This window comes from Mycteria americana, chromosome 12 (genome assembly GCF_035582795.1).
Source record: "Mycteria americana isolate JAX WOST 10 ecotype Jacksonville Zoo and Gardens chromosome 12, USCA_MyAme_1.0, whole genome shotgun sequence".
NCBI classification, from domain to species: domain Eukaryota; kingdom Metazoa; phylum Chordata; class Aves; order Ciconiiformes; family Ciconiidae; genus Mycteria; species Mycteria americana.
The window spans coordinates 11,393,123-11,410,593 of NC_134376.1; the positions used below are offsets into that span (position 1 = coordinate 11,393,123).

The following is a 17,471-nucleotide window of genomic DNA, read 5'->3' on the forward strand; positions in this document are numbered from 1 at the left end:
ATGCATGGCACCTCCTTTTAGCTTGTGTGGGGTGAATAGCTTAGGCTATCAAAAGACCTGACACTGATGTGAGAGAATCCTGGTGTACACTGAAAAGTAGATTTTAGAATAAAATTACTTGGTGATGCTGTGATGGTTTGTTTGGTTTGGTTTTTTGGTTTTTTTTGTTTTTTTTTTAAACCAGCATGGAAGCTAATTCATTATCTGTTTGGCTATGGGAAAAGGAATTTTTCTGGTGCTAGCTACTTATGGAACAAAAAAGGGTATTGTCCTTATTAGTTGTAACACCAGAAAACCCTTTCTATTAGCTGCTTTTTTAATGAAATCTTTAGCTATCACCATTTTGATGTATCAGTGGCTAGCTAACAGAAGAAAAAACACTGTTATATAGATCAAGATATTTCAATACTCTCTGTAAGTTATATTTAAGATTGACTTAGAGTGGTTTCTTTACAGATTACTTAATTCAGACATCTATGTGTGTGTCCATTTGCTTTTATCACACTTTAACACATCAGCTTTTTAGTTTTAGGAACTGAAATACAAGATGTTGATCAGTTAGTAGACTGCTTAAAAATGAAAATACCGGTATTGACAAGTACACTGCAACTGAGAGAGGAATTTGAGCAAGAAGTGAGAAGAACAGTAGGCTTGTTGTATATTGAAGATCTCAGCTGGCCAGGATTAGGTGTTGTAAGGTAAATTTTTCAATATTTTCTTCATTATATATCTGGATAGATTGTGCATTAACAGAAAGGAATATGTGATCTCTTTAGTGGTGATTTGTATGTATTGTTTGCTGATTAGTATCTGGCTTTGCGCCCAGGTGAAGCTTTTGAGTGCTTTTTAAAAAATTACCTTTTTAATGTTGCTTACTTCGATTTTTTTTTTTTTTTAAGAAAAGCTGAAGAGCTGTTTTAGCAAAATTAGGGCAACAGTTCTAATATTGGAGGCAGTGTGTGGATCTGTTGGATGGATACGTAATACGCAAGTGCATCCTACTATATAACTTAGATTTTTATCTATAATGGGATTCAGTAATATACTGAATAAAACCCTTCAAGTGTCTCTTCTGATCCTCTGATACTGTCTGCTGGGAAGGATTCTGTATAGTCAAAACAGTTGAAGTATAATCAATATATTACCTAGAAATCTGTTGTTCAGTTAAGCTTGCATTAGCAACTTCCCCCCACCCCAAAATCTCTGATGACAAATACCAATAAACTTGTTGATCTAAGCTGTAACATTTTGAATTTTTTGGTTCGTAACATACAGAAATTTGTAGAAACATGCTAAATGTCTATATATTTTTGTTATGTACTGTAAAGTGAAATTACTATCTTTTGGCTTGGTTTGAAGATACAACTACCACAGTGATGGGAAGGATGATGACAAACAAGAAAAAGAACTAGAAAAAATCAATACAGAACTTCTGAAAAAATTAAATGAACTAGAGTCGGATCTCACATTTTCTTTGGGTAACTGCACTATTTAAAAAACTTCTGTTCAAGCTACTAGTCATTTTACTGGCTGTGTTATAATGGTTCAATAGATCATTCATACATAGGTTATTATAATGCAAAATTACGCTGCTGCGTATATGGTCATTGTAGAAACAACATCTGTAACTGTTTCCTCCTCACCCCTATTTCAGTTCTTTAAGGTTCAGCAGGGTGAGCAAGCTGCACTGTTCTCGGATATAGTTGTGAAAACTGACTTACGAGCGCTAGACCAAAAAGTGTTTCCTTGTCAGAAAGAGTAAAAACTGTAGTGCTCCTCTCTGTAAACTGAGCCTTCTCAGTTAGTGCTGTATCTAGTGAAAAGCACTGACCAGTTCACTGCTTTCTGTGGGCAGATTAAAAGCTTCAGATGGCTTCCATGATAATTAGCAGCACTTTCACATTTATATTGTGCCATGTTATAGCTGAATTAATATTAATTTGCTTACTCAGAACTCTGATCTTTTTCTAGTCAGCTTTCAAAAATTAAGTGCCCTAGAATTGTGGAACCAAGTAATCTGTAAATGGCAGAAAGTAATGAGTTTGAAGCATATTCAACCCTGATACTTAGTAGTCAACTCCTTGGCTGTATAAAATATCCACTGTTTTTCCTGTTTAGATGTTGTTTTCGCTTCTCTTTTTGAAAACCCACAGGGCAGAGCTTTTTAGTCTGCATAATTCATACCTGTGCAGATACTGCCCTTAATTACTGAAGAGCGTGCGTGTATGTATTAGGATGTCCAGATTCACGAGCATGAGCGTTGCACCTGTTGTGAGAATGCATTTCTGTACATCACAGACTTGATTCTCCCTCTGCTCACAGGTCCAGAATTTGGAGGGCAGAAGAACTGCGTTTATATTGGCATGGTAACTGAGGATCTGGACGTGTCAGAGTTAGTTGAAACTATTGCAGCAACAGGCAGAGAAATTGAAGAAAATTCGAGAGTATGTATTAATAAATCACAGAGCGTTTCAGCACCTTTTGTTTGTTTGTTTCCGTTCCATATTGGCTTCAGGACATGGTTTTGTTCTTTGTGAAAGTAAAAATTGTACTTGCCCGCAATAAACTGTATTAATTACTGTGGAAGTAATAATCTGTGTCCACATAAGGAGAACTTTTGTTACAAGATTATGGTATTCTGAGGATGACCTGATTTCTGTTCATGGTCCTGCATCCAGCAGTTCTAATGAAAAACTTTAGTAGTACTGAAATACGCTCATTTTATCACTAAAATTTAAGCTGTCCAAAAAAAAAAAAAAGGAAGGTGGGGGCTGATTGTGAGCTGGTGTTTCTCATCACTGCTAGATGTGGTGGGATTGAGATTGTTTATACCAGCTTTACGATAAGACTGTGCCCTAAAATGTGAAAAATTTTGAAGTGGTGGGTTAAAAATGGAAGTAACAAATTGCCTATTGAAGTAATAAAGCTGATGATGCAACTCCTTTTTGTAAAAGTATTTACCTGATTAGAGTTCTCCAAATGTTCTCTGAAGTAGAATTCCTAAATGACCTGCATCACAAATTAATATCTGTCCCTTCATTCCTCTAGTGCTGGGCATTTAATTTTGTCCTGGTTTCAGCTGGGATAGAGTTAATTTTCTTCCTAGTAGATGGAACTAGGAAGGAACTTCCTTCAACTGGAACAGGGGATGGGGGAGAGAATCGGAAGAGCAAAAGTAAGAGAACTCATGGGTTGAGATAAGAACAGTTTAATAATTGGAATAACAACAACAAAATAATAATAATAAATTGTAATGAGAAGGAAAACAACAAGAGAGCGAGAGAGGAACAAAACCCAAGGGGGGGGGGGGGGAACCAGTGATGCAACCGCTCACTACCTGCCAACTGATGCCCAGCCCGTCGCTGAGCAGCGATCGCTGCCCCCAGCCAACTCCCCCCAGTTTCTATACTGAGCATGAGGCCATATGGTATGGAATAGCCCTTTGGGCAGTTGGGGTCAGCTGTCCTGGCTGTGCCCCCTCCCAGCTTCTTGGGTGCCTGGCAGAGCAAGGGAAGCTGAAAAGTCCTTGACCAGTGTAAACACTGCTTAGCAACAACTAAAACATCAGTGTGTTATCACTATTATTCTCATACTAAAATCCAAAACACAGCACTATACCAGCTACTAGGGAGAAAATTAACTCTTATCCCAGCCAAAACCAGGACAACTTTCGTCACCTAAAAAATAACTAGAACTTCAGAAATCCTTTGCCTATTTCTGCCTATGGGAATATGTTGGTTTTGGCAATGAAACAACTTCTAGCAGTGTTTTTCGGAGACTTTCTGCCCACTCTTGACTTTCTATGCTGCTTTGAGGGTGAGGTGAAAGATGGTTTGCCTGTAGAGTACCCCCAGTTTTTTAACTGTTGTAGTTGAGAGATTAGGAACAGAATGTTGGAATATTGGCCACTCTGATCCTGAAGCTTCTAAGGAGGAGCAAAGACTAGTGGAGGACTTGGAAAGGTGCAGTCTTGGAACCAGCTATAATAAATCTGTGGTACTGAAAGGATCTTACACCAATTGATCCAAAACTGAGAAGCAGAACCAATTGGTGAGAATGACACTTGCATCATTTAGATAAGTAATGTTTGGTACAAGAGGGAAACTTTTAGAAAAAAAACTACTCCAGTATCAGCAAGCCCTTAGGACATATAGATAAGTACACAAAAAGGCAGAACCAAAATTTAAGACCAACATCTTGACTGCACCAGAAAACACAGTGGTTCTTCCTTGTATTCTAAACATAACCCTGTTGCACTCCCTTCTGTAGTCAGTACGTTGGGGCATTTAACTTGCTGCGGTGGTCAGTTCCTGGCTTGCCTCTCCCCTAGGGGAAAGGAGCAGCTTCCTCTTTTTCCTTTGTTTTTATTAACTGATAGTAACCCAAATTTTTGGCATTTTGGAGGAAGTGCCTGTCACCTAGGCCTTGTGCAATATTAAAACCCGTATTAAGTTACGGAAATTGGCATTTGTCTTGCACTTGACAAAATTGTGACTTTGTTTTTTGATCTCTTGGGTTTGTTCACTTATTGCCTGTACAGCTCTCCCAGTAAGCTGCTTGTCCTTTGCCGTGTAAAACATCACTGGTGCTGGCATAGGATGCCACAGGGATCAGATTGGCAGTCATATATTAAATTTTAAAACCAAAGTTGAACCTGTAGCTAAACTGACACATACCTGGTTAGACCTACTGTGAGACTAGTTTAAGTCCTGGGCACTTAGAGACACCAAAATGTACTCTATAAACCTAAAAATTCTTCCCAGTCAGATTCAGCATCTGACAAACGCTTATGTGCTAAGCAGATCTTTGAAGAATTTGAGTCACAGGCTCATCTCTAAATAAAAGAAAAATACGTACTATTCCTGTTTAAAATGACGTTCTGTTCTCTGGGTCTATCTTTTAAAAATCCTGCAGTCAGCCTGTACATTCTTTAATTTACAGTCATAATGAAACAGTGCTTGTCAAATACTGTCTTAAAGGAGAAAAATATCCGACTACCACGTTTACATCCTCAAAACTGAACTAAAAGACACTTTCAAGTCCAAATAATATATCTAATAATATAATTTCTGGTTTTTATTAGCTGTTGGAAAACATGACTGAAGTTGTTAGAAAAGGGATACAGGAAGCACAACTTCAGCTTCAGAAAGCAAATGAAGAACGACTTCTGGAAGAGGTAAGGCTATAAAAATTAGTTATCTAGGTAACTTGGAATAACTTGTCACAACATAGGTAGCTTGCTCACCAGCCAGTGTTTGATTGTGTACTTTGCAGGGACTGCTACGACAAATACCTGTAGTAGGCTCTGTGCTGAACTGGTTTTCTCCATTCCAAGCCTCACCAAAGGGAAGAACATTTAATTTAACAGCAGGTAGGACTCGGTGCCTCTGCAGCCATGTCATGCTGTCATTTGAACTGCTTCCAATTTTATACTAAAATTGCAACACACTTTTTCTGTGCTGATTTGATCGTGAGTGACATAATCCACCCTCAGGATGTAAAAGAACATGCTCTTCACTTTTTCTGCAACACCCAGTAAGACAATCTTCTAACCTCCCTTGTATGGTTTACATTTTGTTCTTGCATGTTGAGTCACACTAAAAAAGCTGTATTAGACATTGGCATTTATTAATAGAGGACTCATTTCTGTGACTTGTGGCTACATACACTGCAGAAGTTTGGCATTTATGCTGTTTTTATAAATATGATATATAAGCTAGAAGTGTAGCTCAGGTCTTAGAATGTTGCTTCCCCATGTATATGCACATGTATCGTCTTGAGGGTGCTTGCAAAGTGGCACTCGGCTGTTCCCCTGTGCTACTGGAACTTGATGTCTCTGCCTGAAATCCTGGTTTGAGATAATCATCTGGCTCTTGCCACGTTGATAAAGTACTAGTTTGCATGCTAAATAGTGCAAGGTCTGACAAGGGACAGGCTAAAACTAGCTGAGGACTAGCGTGAACAAGGCTTTGTGGGAGACAGTAATGAATGGAATATTACAATGTAAAAGACTATCACTTATATTTGTAATTCATGTGAAAAGAACTGTCTATAGCTTTTACATCATTAAGACCGATGTACTAACGTAATACTTCCTGAAATTATAAATTTTCACTGTAAAACTTGTGGCAGAGTCTTAATAATATTCCTGAACTTGGCAAGGTGTCTGTCGGACCTAAAACAATAGCCCGGCTGTCTGGGTGTCTGTAAACGGCAAGGAAGGCTTTCTGCTGTATTTGGGATCTTTCTTTCTGATTCTTGATGCACCAACTGGAAGGTTCTTAACAGCAGAGAACAGTAAGGTTTCCTCGGGAATACTTACGCCCCTCATAGCTAGATACCCCTTCCCAGTGCGCTGCTCAATAGCTTGCAGCTGGGAATGTGTCAAGTGCCCAGTGGAGAAGGGAAAAGGAATATTGGGTGTAGTAGTGTTGTGAAGTGAGTGTGCGGAGAAACTTTATTCGTCTTTGTAAGTCTCGGCACTCATGTCCCCAGGTACTCAGGCACGGATTACCATCAAGTGGCAGTTTCAGCTCAACCTAGCACATGCAGTTGCGGAAGTGTGCAGTAAAAATAAGATTGTTACATACCTTATAAATACAGATGAACAGAAAGCTTGTCTAGTTTGTGCTATATTCAACTTGATACTTTTTTTTAATCTGCAGGCTCTCTAGAATCCACAGAATCTACATACGTATCAAAAGCCCAAGGAACAGGCACTACTCCGCCACCAACTCCTACTTCCAGCCTTGCAAAGCAAAGACTGCCTGGTAACTTTCTATGTCTTAGTTTTATTTCTAAAACTTGCTAAAACATCTGCTGAGTTGCATGACACAGAAAGACCCACATGATTTTCCATCTTTCATAGTATCTAGAACTAGAGCTCATCTTCTAGTGCCTTAAGTCTGCCTTAAAAACCTTAATTTAAACATGACACAGAACACCAGCCCCATCTGTTTTCTCCCCAAGAATTCTTCCTGGGACTACAGGAAGTTGTTATCCCATTAACTAACAACTGCCTATGAAGTCTAGAATCTTCCTCTGGAATACTATGAGGTTATTGAGTTTTAAAAATTAGCAGGTAAACAAGCCAAAAGTTTTATTTGAAATAAAAGCATAAATAATGTGTAATCATGTATTTGAGCAACTGTATTTCTGTTGCTACCTAATATTTTGTGGACAAAGTCATTCTAAGGTGAAGATCCATTAAATCTATGGCACTTTCTGTGTAGTTGTTATCAGTAATTAATGTTGATTTGAGTGGCAGGAAAACCAGTTTTAATTTGCCTTTTGAGTTGGGTGGCTTCCAGCCTGCGATTTTTCAGTACAAGTGTTTACCCCAGAATGACTTCACCATGCATGTGGACAGGTTGTTTTTCAGCTGAATTCTAACAGTCTCTGTGTACATAGAATAAAATAACAGGTGCTATTGCCTTGCATATGTATCTGTAACTGCAAGCAAGTATATGTTTAAGGTACAAGGTAGCACCGAAATAAAATCTATTTCTTTGCAGTTACAAAATTCAGATACTTTCTTTGAAACTTAACTTATGCATACTGCATTTTGTATTTGCTGCCTTCAGTGGTACTGTGTTCTTCAAACACTTCACAGGTCAGAAAATTTTTAAAAGGTCTCTAAGAAGTTCTGATGCATTCAGTGAGACCAGTTCAGTCAGCCACTGTGATGACCTGGAGAAGCTGGATCAGAGACCCCCACCTCTCTCCCCTGGCCAAGAGCAAAGGCCTTTGGAGACAGAAAAAACACAGGAGCAGAAGGAGGTGGCACAGGCAACACAGACAGACACTGAGGACATTCGAAGTGACGAATTGCCGCATGACTGCACAAAGGTAGAGGAACAAGAAAGTCAAAGATAAAATCCAGACCATGGATTCCAGACTTTGCAGAGGAAGCCTGTGCCCTGGGAGGCAGGGTATTAAGTGATGCATTTAAAATGTGAACAGTGCCACACACTAGTACAGTAATAACTACTGTAACTTATTAACTGGGATTTTGCACAAAGATAAATTCCCCCCATGGGACAGAGATTTGTCTTATCGTACACTTGTTACAGTTGCTTTAATCCTCTACATGTCAGTGTCGCCAAAGTACTAGTGAAATTTATTAACTGCTCATAAACATTTATAAAAACAATTGGTAGTTATCCTTCCTGTAGGAATTGAAGCATGGTAATAGTTGCTAACTAACCAATCAGCTATACACCAGATTAAGAATACAGTTGTACCCAATAATTGTAAAATGATCTTACTTTATGTTAATACACTTAAAAATAATCAACTGCCAATTGTTCACCTTTTTTAATATTTCAAATTCAGTTTAGCCTCTCCTGCAAAACATCTACTGCAGTCACACTAGCTCTGGTTTGCTTTTTTTTCAACCCATATAAAGAACATTGCCGAACAGTTGTGGTGCGGTGAGCATTAGGGATGGAAGCCTGTGTATATAGGAGTCACTGAATAGTACTTTGCCGTCACCCATTTTTTCCTGCTGGTGTATGACTTGACCTGTTCAGCTAAGGCCCTGGGTACAGTGGGGACTGAGTTGATGAGTTCTAAGCCTTTTTGAAAGAAATAGTGCCTCTCTGCATGCCTCAACGGCTTCTTGTTTCTGCCGCTGGAAAGAATCACCAACACACCGTTATTTTCCTTTGCACGCTGTTTATAAACCAAATACTATTGAAGACATTTATGTAGTGTAACTGGAGTTCGTTCTGTTGTGTATTTTTAAAGATAGTTGTAGTAAAGCTTGAAAAACCAATACATTTGTGATGGTTTCAACACTTATTTTTTGAACCACAGTAACTTACTGATGGTAGGAATTGTACAGACTCAAAGAAACTATATAGGTTGCTTACACTACAGCACAACTTCATTGTGTCTAGGACTACTTGCACAAGCAAAGCTTTGGCTAAATCAAGAGCAGAAATCTCCCCCCCCCCAAATTATCTTAATCATTTTGCTGCAAATTTTCAGAGCCTCTTGTGGAAAGGAGATCTTTGGAAAAGCTTGCTTTCCCCAAGGGATCCAATTTTGAGGAAAAATCATCCCATCCCTGTAACTGGATACAAGTACTATAGTTTGTTCATATGGGTTTTGTTTGGGGTTTTTTCTCCCCCTCGGAGGTATACATTAAGACCCTCATGGCTGTAGTGGGAGCGGGACTGACTTTTTGATAACCTGAAAAATTTGGGGTTTTTGATTTGTACTGTCACCTGATTTGACTTTCAGCTTCTAGACCCATCAACAAGGTTAGTATTGCTGTTGGGGTAATGTATGTAAATCAGAGTGCAATTTTTCTAAAGTGCAAAAACAACTAAGTTGACTAGTCTTCCTTATTGGTTTCTTTGGTGCAATGAAGTATGTTAATAAGAGTAATTTGTTGGGGATGAAGTTATCACCACAAGGATTAATTTTTAATGTTTTTATATTTGGAAGTGTTAAACCAGTAGTTTTGTTGGAATGAGCTTCATTCTTTAGATACTATCTGAATGTTTCAATAAAGAGTCTTCAAATTATTACTCTTGAATTAAGTTATTTTTGAAGGATCTTCCCTACGTTTCAGTAAGCTTTAATGTGTGCAACTTTCACTTCTTGTGGAAAATCATTTTCTAAAGTACACACCACTGCACTGACTTCCCTTCTCAGTCTCTCAGCGCTGCTACCTCTCTTCACCTGCGCTGATCCAATTACTGCCTGGGAGCAATGGAACATCAACAAAGCCCAATTCGTACTTCGGAGTAGCAGTGATTCCTCTGTAAGTAATGCAGAAAAAGCAAGTTACTTCTGTCAAAATATTTTATTTTGAAAAGCACAGGAACAACAGTATTTGTGACGAGCAACGCACTCTTTGCAACAAATTGCTCTTCTTGCAAGACTGTGCTTCCCTAAAGCAGTTGTGGTGTTTGGTTCCAGGTCAGATTGTGTCAGAACAAACCTGTTCCCACAACCCTTCTTCATTTTTTTTGTAGATGCGAGGTTTCCTGTCAGGAAATAGGGAGCGAGATGGAAATGGATGTTCTTTTAAAAATGTTAATGTAGATCTAATGTGGGAAACAAAGTGGGGTGGCTCAGCCAGGGGCGATGTGGAAAGATTCTGAAAAACAAGATGGTAGCAAGAGCTGCTTGACATTCAGAATACACAGTTCTTGGTTATTCTGCCTTTTAATAAGATTATTTCCCACCCTCCCCAGCAGCACACTGGGAAAAGTTTTGACTGACCATACCCCTCTCTGTACTCTGCTAGAAGGAAAAAAAAAAAAAGTCAGCTTCAGGTACCTGTAAAATCTGTTTATCATCTTGTTCCAACCAGAAATCCACATGGGGGAAAGGCCTCCAGAAATAAGGCCCAATATGTAGTTGTTCCATCTTTGCATCGTAAATGTTAGTCAGCTGTAACAACACAGGGAGCCCTCAGAGTTAGGCAGTGCTTACAAAGATGAGAGAGATGGCAAACTCATTTAATCTGGAAGGCCTTAAGCTGCAGCTTCCATCTTTCTTAGACGTACTGGTTGCCAGCTCAGCCCCACTTCATCCCTACTGCATTACGATTAAACAATTGTTCTGACAAACAAGACATTAAACTGTGACAACAAACCCAGAACTGAAAGATGGTGCTGGGATTATGCCCATGACCTGAATCTCTTTACATAAGTTATCCTGCTGAAAGCCGTAGGGCTAGTCATAACATCACGTGAGAGCTGTACTTCCAGGACAAGGCTTGCCCTGGCTGCTGAAAGCTCAGGAGTGGTTTGAGCTCCACCATTACCCTTTGCTTCTGCTCTTCCATCCTTCTCAGTTGTTTTGCTGCTGACAGAACACTACCAAAGTATGTTTTCTTCAAACTGTTGACATTTCATTGCCCCAACTGGTCTCCTCTTCCAGTAAAAATACCCTTTCTTCCCCTGTTATTTTTACTCACTGTTGCTCCTGTTAAAATGTGGGCTGAACGCAAATCCTCATCTGGCCCTTTTTCTGGGAAGGTTGCAGGGAAAATCTCTGCTGTTTTAACATTCACCGCTGGTAGGAAATAGAGTTCAAATACAGAAAGAATTAATTCTTACAAAAGACTTGTTTAAAATGACCATGTCCCCAACACAACTATGTTGCAGGAACTTTAGAACCTGTCAAATACTATTGTGTTTCTCAGCACCATAGACCCCTCAGCCTGCAATAGCATATTTCTACTTATCTCAATATTCCAGAACATTTTCAGAGATACTTGAACTAATTAGAAAAAACACAGCATGAACAATGAAAAGAAGGCTGAAGGTTAGCGCAGTAGCTTGAGACTGACAAAACCGTAAGTACAGTTAAATGAAAAAAACCTGCTTGCATTTGTACACAGCTACTTCCACATGTGCATCTACCTAACTGTGGTACCAGAAGAAAACTTCTCTTCCTACCTATGCCTCCAACAGCAGCACGCACTTAATTTCTAGGAGGGGCTTTAACCCAGTCATTAAAAGGAGCCCATATACTATTGGAATCTGAAAAGCCATCCAGTTACAAAAAAAATAACTGAATTCTATTTTAACTCACCTATTCCATAAATGACTGGAAAATGAATATCCTTTTCTTCTCTGTCATTTAGTTCTGTAAGAAAAAAAAAGTCCAACTCATAGGGCTTTGGGTTTTTTTTCTGAGCAGCATTCATTTAGTTGCGTGTTATCAGAGAACAAATCTGATGTTGCATAAAGACAGAAAAAACCCAAGGAGGCCTAAAAGAATTATGGAAAAGAAGGTACAGGTCAACACCAGCATGCCTGGGGCCGGGAGTAGACCTCTATCTCCTAACAGCATGGCCAGCTCCAGCCAACTGCCACTCCACTTTCTGCACAGGCAATTTACAGGAAAAAACCCAACCTGAACGTGATATGAAGAAAAGGAAATTACTTTGTCCTTTATGTGACATCACACACTATGAACTAATGGAATGAGTTTATGAATCCATTCATACCTGCAGGGAGGCAGGTCAAAGGTCTGTAAGTGCCCTTCTCCCTTGCCTCGTAAGATACCCAGAGACACACAGCCTCTTTCCACAGGACACAGGTGGCAAAATGACCTGGTAAGGACCACGGGTGGTTCTACTATCAGCTGCATTTCAGCAGCACTTGGTGAGGAGAGAATCCTCGCTGTGTTGTCTATCTGACATCCCCATGCACGCTACCAGCAATAAAACTAAAAATTACAAATCGTTACAGAGGACTCGTGCTGTTCTTTCTTACAGGACAGATAAAAAAGCCATGTGTGCAAAGACCCCTGTGCTTTGATTTCAGCGGCTAAAAATACTTCAAAAACCAAGAAAACATTTTCTCACCTGTTACGCAGAAAGTCACTAAATGAACATCATCTGGTTGGAGGTCGAATGCTCCTACAGCAACAACGATAGCAGCAATGTATAAGACTGACTGGTGGCAAAGCAGGTGCTGTATATAGATGAGGGGGCATTATCAGTGCTGCGCACTGCAGAATAGATGGGCAGAGATACCTAATGCACTGTTCCTAGATAAGGCAACAGAGCAAAGAGCATTTTGCAGCTAACTTTTATAAAATTAAAGCCACAGCTACTAAACATAACAGTAATTTACACAGAGTAGCCATCTGTAATAGCAACAACATGCTAAAAGTGTTGTGCCACTTCTTTTGCTGACACTTGTTTAGCTCTGGCATCACATCAGCTCTGCCTTACATCACTATACATTTAACAGCTTATATTTAAATGTATTTTCCTAAAATGTTACATACATAGTGAGCAAACCCTGTCTTTCATTAGCTGTGTTTTATTTATGCTTTTCATCATCCCACACACCAGAAAAAAAACCTTCTCTTTTTTCAAAGTTGTAATAGCAATACAATGTTATTGTTTCAAATTGTAACTTGATGCATGAAAATCGGAAGGCTGAAAAAAAATAAATTAACCAGAATACGTCATTCTGTACAGAGCTCTTGCACGACATATAACACAGCTAACAGGAATCGCTCAGTGCGATGGCCACGAGGGTGCATCCCAGGACCTCTGCCGGTTCTATCTTCCTTTTTGTTTATCCCCCTGGGCCGCCTCCCTCCAATCCTGACATCTGCCTCCATCCCTGCCCCACTCCAGTGGGGCCAAGGCCCCTCCACACACCAGGAGTGCTTAGTGCAAGTCAGAGCACTTACAGGTAACAAGGTATTTTACATTTCCAATTTGTTTGTAAAGCACCACAACTGCTTCTCTGGACTACAGACTTTATAAACAGATATAACATCTTTCATCAGACAATTCCAAACAACAATTAAATTTTACCTCATCACATTAAGGTACAAAATGAACGGTAACTAATGAAGTCACCCACATTTAGACAGTGACAACGCTTGACCAAGATCACGTAGCATATCAGCAGGAGAGCCAGGAATCAAGCCCAGCTGAACTGCACTCCAATTCTACATGCTAGAATATAAGCCAGGAAGAAATTACAAGTTCAGACCCTCCATCCCACACACTGGCCCTACGCGAGCCTCAGAAGTCCAACCCCTCTCCACAGCAAGTTCTCAGGTAAAGAAAACACCCTCCAAAATGAATCCAGATTTCCTTCCCTGAAATGACAGGGGGCTCAGATTACAAACAAACTTTACCCAAATCCAGTCAGAACTATTTTTTTTTGGACATGAGAGTGGAAAAAATGTGAACTTACTAAGAAGCTGATTAGTAAGTTTTTGTGATAACTGCCTATCATCATTGAAACCTCCAACTAGGTGCACTTCCAGCCTAACAGAGATGGAATAACAGGAAACAGCAGTTAAAAAGACATCTCAAAGTGAATAGCTTTACAAAATAATCCCCAGCCCAGACTGCAAAGCAATCATTAGAGAAGCTTCACTTGTTACAGTCACATGCGCCAAGTTGGTTTGCATTACGTAGCAAGTTACAGTAATTCCATTCTGAACACTTCAGGGATCATCCAGGAAATAGCACAAATTAAAAACTTTAAGAGTCATTACATGCATGCAATTCTATCTAACCCAGTGGTATCTCCGATGGTCAGCACCTCTGGTTTGGACCAAACTTAGTAACCACCCTTCCGTTCCCAAGAAAAGGTTCATTAAACATGAAGACTTTTGCTCCCATGACCTCCTCACAACTATTCTGGACCATACAGCAGGGTTCTTCTCTGAGAAGTGCCTATGTAAAGCCAAGTCCTGACAAATCATGAGTTTTTAGAGACCATATCTTCTAAGTTCACTGAGTTTTTGTTCTTATCAAACTACAGGGGCAGAAAACCCATGTCCAGAAAGAACCTTGTTTGCTAAATTCTGTTTCAGAGCCTGTTTTCCCCACTGTCCTGTTCCCCCCTCCCCCCTTTTTTTTTTTTAAGTGTGGGACTTAGAAAAATCCCAGATGGATTCTCAGATCCCAAAAGAATTTACAAGACCAACAGTCTGGAAGGAAAAATAGAACAGAAAACCAAAACCAGTAGTTTGGAAAATTTCGCGCATCTGAAACAAAAGTTAACTGGGAAACAGTAAACACAAACTCTCTCAATGGCATTGTACAGAGACACTATTCAGAACAGAACCATGCTTTAAACCACTGCTAAAAATACCCTCAAAATCATCATCAAGGAAATCGCTTTCACTTTACATGTGGCTCCTGATCAAGAGATATTTCCCGCACAATTACCTTGTCTGAACCCCATATAATCACATAAAAATTCCCCACCTTACAAACTGCAATAACCTTTGTGAAAAACAGTACACAAGAAATAAAAGAGCAGAGCTGACCTTCCATACCCTGTGGTGTTAGAGAAAGATTTTACTGAACTCATGATGAGTGACACCTCCGCTTCTGTGTCTGATCCGTCACAGTGTGTCAAGCAGGTAGCTCCACTGCCTGAGGAAGACACGAGAAGACAGTTAACGACATGGTTGGAGGCTGTTATGCAACCATAATTGAAATCAGTAACAGCTTACACTACTATGGTAGTGTAAGAGCTACATCCAGCACCTTCTCACTTCCTCTGGGGACAGCAGCCTCCAGCAGAAGACATGGGCTGACTGAATGAGGCAATAACCTCTTTGTGTGCCCCGTTATACAATCAATAGAACTCACGTGAAGGGTACAAACGCCCTCTCAACCAGGACCAGGCAACATCTCTTAACGTCAGAAATCCAAGCACGTAGCAAGGATCTTTCCACAAATTCTACCTCTATTATTACCAAACCCTGCAGGCCCAAACCACTGAACACAGCCAAGGTCTGCGACTGCCACCTACACACTGGCCACGAGAGCAGATCAAGCTTAGGATCTGCTCATTGAGCAACCAGAACATGGAACCTCTGACACTAAACATGCCAACTCTTTGAACAAGTAATTCAGTTAATCCACCATGTGACTGTTTGAGATTCCAGTTTATATAAACATAACTGCAGTTTGTTTTATTAATGCCGCATAAACCAATACTAATTCATTACTTCAGAGTTACAGGTTTTGTTCTTAATGTCCTTTAAAGATACCTGTGTGTCGGAGCACAACTATGTGGCAGGTAGTTGCATCATCTGATCCAAGAATGGAAACAGAACCTATTTTAAAGAAGAGAAACATGGCAAGAACTCCACTCTCACAATCACTGCTTCAGCAGAAGAAAAAACATGTACATTCCTACGTACCATCTTTAGGGGTAGTCACCGCAAATTCTCTCTGCTGGACATACAGAAGACCTTTGGGTTCCACAATTTGAACAGGCTGACTTCTTAGAAGTTTTGCCTTTTCCTAAAGATAAATGATAATAGAGACTACAGTGGCTGAATTCTCAGGTGTATCCATTACTTGACAGAAACATCACCTCTGAAAAGCAAAGGGAGCCAGGTCAGAGAGAAACATACATATTTTGTATGATGGAATATTCTGAATTTTGAGAATTTTTCACTTTCCTGCTACTTATCTAGTTAATTGTTAAATCCCATCATTCCATAAACACACAAAACCCTTTTCCCTGCTTCATAGATGATAAAATGGAGGTACAACAAAAAGCAATAGGACTTGGCCAAGATTAAATTAGACAATACCAGAGCTGATCTTGGAAGTTTAATCAGAGCAGGAAACTTTTGAAACGTAAAAGTTTCAGTCTTCTACTGCCACAATCCAGCATATTTTAGTACTTATCAAAATACCGCTATTTATCAGCTTGTTAGTGCATGGAAAACCCAGATTCCTGGGCTCTGACTACTGCAGGGCTCTGTCACAGACCTGCTGGGTAGGCAGTGAATTTCCATCCTGGGGCTCAGAAAACACTTTGCAGTTTTATCAAATTGGCACTGGTTTTCTGCAAAAACTCAGTTTCTATAAAGAAGCATTTGCTGATGAAAAACAGCTTCCCAACCAGCTCTGCTCAGCATTTCCTGGCTCACAGTCCGCCGTTAGGGTTACAACATTTATACACCGAAAGTGAGATTAATACCTTCCTAAAAGTTACTGGTTTAGCTTTTATCACCAGTTTGTGTTGACTTCGCACAGAAAGGGGCAGCCCGGCCCGGCCCGGCCCACGCACCCACCAGCCCGCGAGGGCAGCGGCCGGCCGCGCAGCGCACCCACGGCCGGCCGCTCCTCGGCTCAGGCCATTTACCCTCACCCCCCGGGACGCTGACTTCGCTCGTTTTCAGCCAACCCGTGCCTTTTCGTTGTCACAGTGTGGCGAACGGGCGGTGCAGAGCCGCGCTCCCCCGCGCCGGGCCGCCCCTGCCCGGGCCACCTCAGCCCGGGGCCGCCCCTGCCCGGGCCGCCTCAGCGGGCGCCGCCTCAGCCCGGGGCCGCCCCGCTCCGCCGCCCGTTTCGCCCGGCCGAGAAGGCGGGTTTTCCCGCGGGCACCCCCGCCCCGCGGCCCTGCTGCTCCCCCGCACGGCGCCGCCGGGCAGGGCGGGCCCCGCCACCGGGCCCCTTCGCGCCGCCACCGCCTCCTCACCTCGAGGTGCGGGTAGGCGCGGATCATGTCCCCCGTGGGCCGGGCCAGGTCGATCCGCTCACCGTTAATCAGCAGCGGCATCTCGGGGAGCGCCCACGCCCGGGGCGGGGGGCGGCGGCTCCGCGCTTCCTCCCGAGGGCCGCGCCGGGCCGGGCCGGGCGTCGCCGCGCGGGGCGCTGGGAAACGGCGGCGGCGGGCAGGGCGAGGCGCGGCGAGGCGAGGCGGGCTCCGCGGGGGGCGGGCGGCCGGGCCGGGCCGGGGCGGGGTCTGGGTCGTGGCCGGGGCTTGGGTCTGGGCCCGGGCCCTGCCCGGCCCGCAGCCGTCGCCGCCTGAAGCACTTACCGACAGAAAGCGTGCCCGGTCATGTTACCGCCCAACGATTTTAACACGTTAACGTTGCATAAATGCCCTCCTCCTGCCACTGCGAGACTATCCGTCAGTTATAATAAGAAATCGTTTTGGAAATAGCAATGATAAAGTCCCAAATTTACAAGTAAACCCAACACCACTATCCTC

At 41.7% G+C, this 17,471-nt stretch overlaps 2 protein-coding genes across 10 annotated transcripts in view; one reads left to right on the forward strand and one right to left on the reverse strand.

The window, feature by feature from the left end:
- Nucleotides 1-9,536, forward strand: part of PDXDC1 (pyridoxal dependent decarboxylase domain containing 1) — a 33,849-nt gene extending 24,313 nt beyond the window's left edge. For both annotated transcript variants that reach the window (XM_075514640.1, XM_075514639.1), the window contains exons 17-23: nucleotides 527-698; nucleotides 1,360-1,478; nucleotides 2,323-2,444; nucleotides 5,084-5,176; nucleotides 5,275-5,371; nucleotides 6,666-6,770; nucleotides 7,613-9,536. In XM_075514640.1, the coding sequence (XP_075370755.1) occupies nucleotides 527-698; nucleotides 1,360-1,478; nucleotides 2,323-2,444; nucleotides 5,084-5,176; nucleotides 5,275-5,371; nucleotides 6,666-6,770; nucleotides 7,613-7,875 (971 nt within the window). In that variant the 3' untranslated portion in view covers nucleotides 7,876-9,536. The remainder of the gene's footprint in view (nucleotides 1-526; nucleotides 699-1,359; nucleotides 1,479-2,322; nucleotides 2,445-5,083; nucleotides 5,177-5,274; nucleotides 5,372-6,665; nucleotides 6,771-7,612) is intronic.
- A 261-nt stretch (nucleotides 9,537-9,797) lies between these two features.
- NTAN1 (N-terminal asparagine amidase) lies at nucleotides 9,798-17,211 on the reverse strand. 8 transcript variants are annotated; one of them, XM_075514647.1, is made up of 10 exons: nucleotides 16,956-17,211; nucleotides 15,664-15,766; nucleotides 15,511-15,576; nucleotides 14,779-14,887; nucleotides 13,692-13,765; nucleotides 12,335-12,388; nucleotides 11,557-11,610; nucleotides 10,937-11,034; nucleotides 10,294-10,407; nucleotides 9,798-9,998 (listed from the first exon to the last, which is right to left on the reverse strand). In XM_075514647.1, exons 1-10 carry the CDS (start codon nucleotides 17,034-17,036, stop codon nucleotides 9,972-9,974), a joined length of 780 nt encoding a protein of 259 aa, XP_075370762.1. In that variant the 5' UTR covers nucleotides 17,037-17,211; the 3' UTR covers nucleotides 9,798-9,971. The 8 variants fall into 8 exon arrangements, with proteins under 8 accessions (XP_075370762.1, XP_075370758.1, XP_075370757.1 ...); XM_075514643.1 differs by having other exon boundaries at nucleotides 9,798-10,111; nucleotides 14,788-14,887; nucleotides 16,956-17,194; XM_075514642.1 differs by having other exon boundaries at nucleotides 9,798-10,111; nucleotides 16,956-17,188.
- Nucleotides 17,212-17,471: the final 260 nt, after the last annotated feature.

What these genes read in the sequence shown, in the direction of transcription:
- NTAN1 (XM_075514642.1), bottom strand. Translation starts at nt 17,036, where the DNA reads ATGCCGCTGCTGATTAACGGTGAGCGGATCGACCTGGCCCGGCCCACG. An exon ending in ACATTTTAACAGGAGCAACA is followed by an intron (nt 10,408 to 10,936) that starts GTGAGTAAAAAT and finishes GTGTTGTTACAG; the next exon opens with CTGACTAACATTTACGATGC. An exon ending in ATGATAAACAGATTTTACAG is followed by an intron (nt 10,112 to 10,293) that starts GTACCTGAAGCT and finishes CTTGTTTTTCAG; the next exon opens with AATCTTTCCACATCGCCCCT.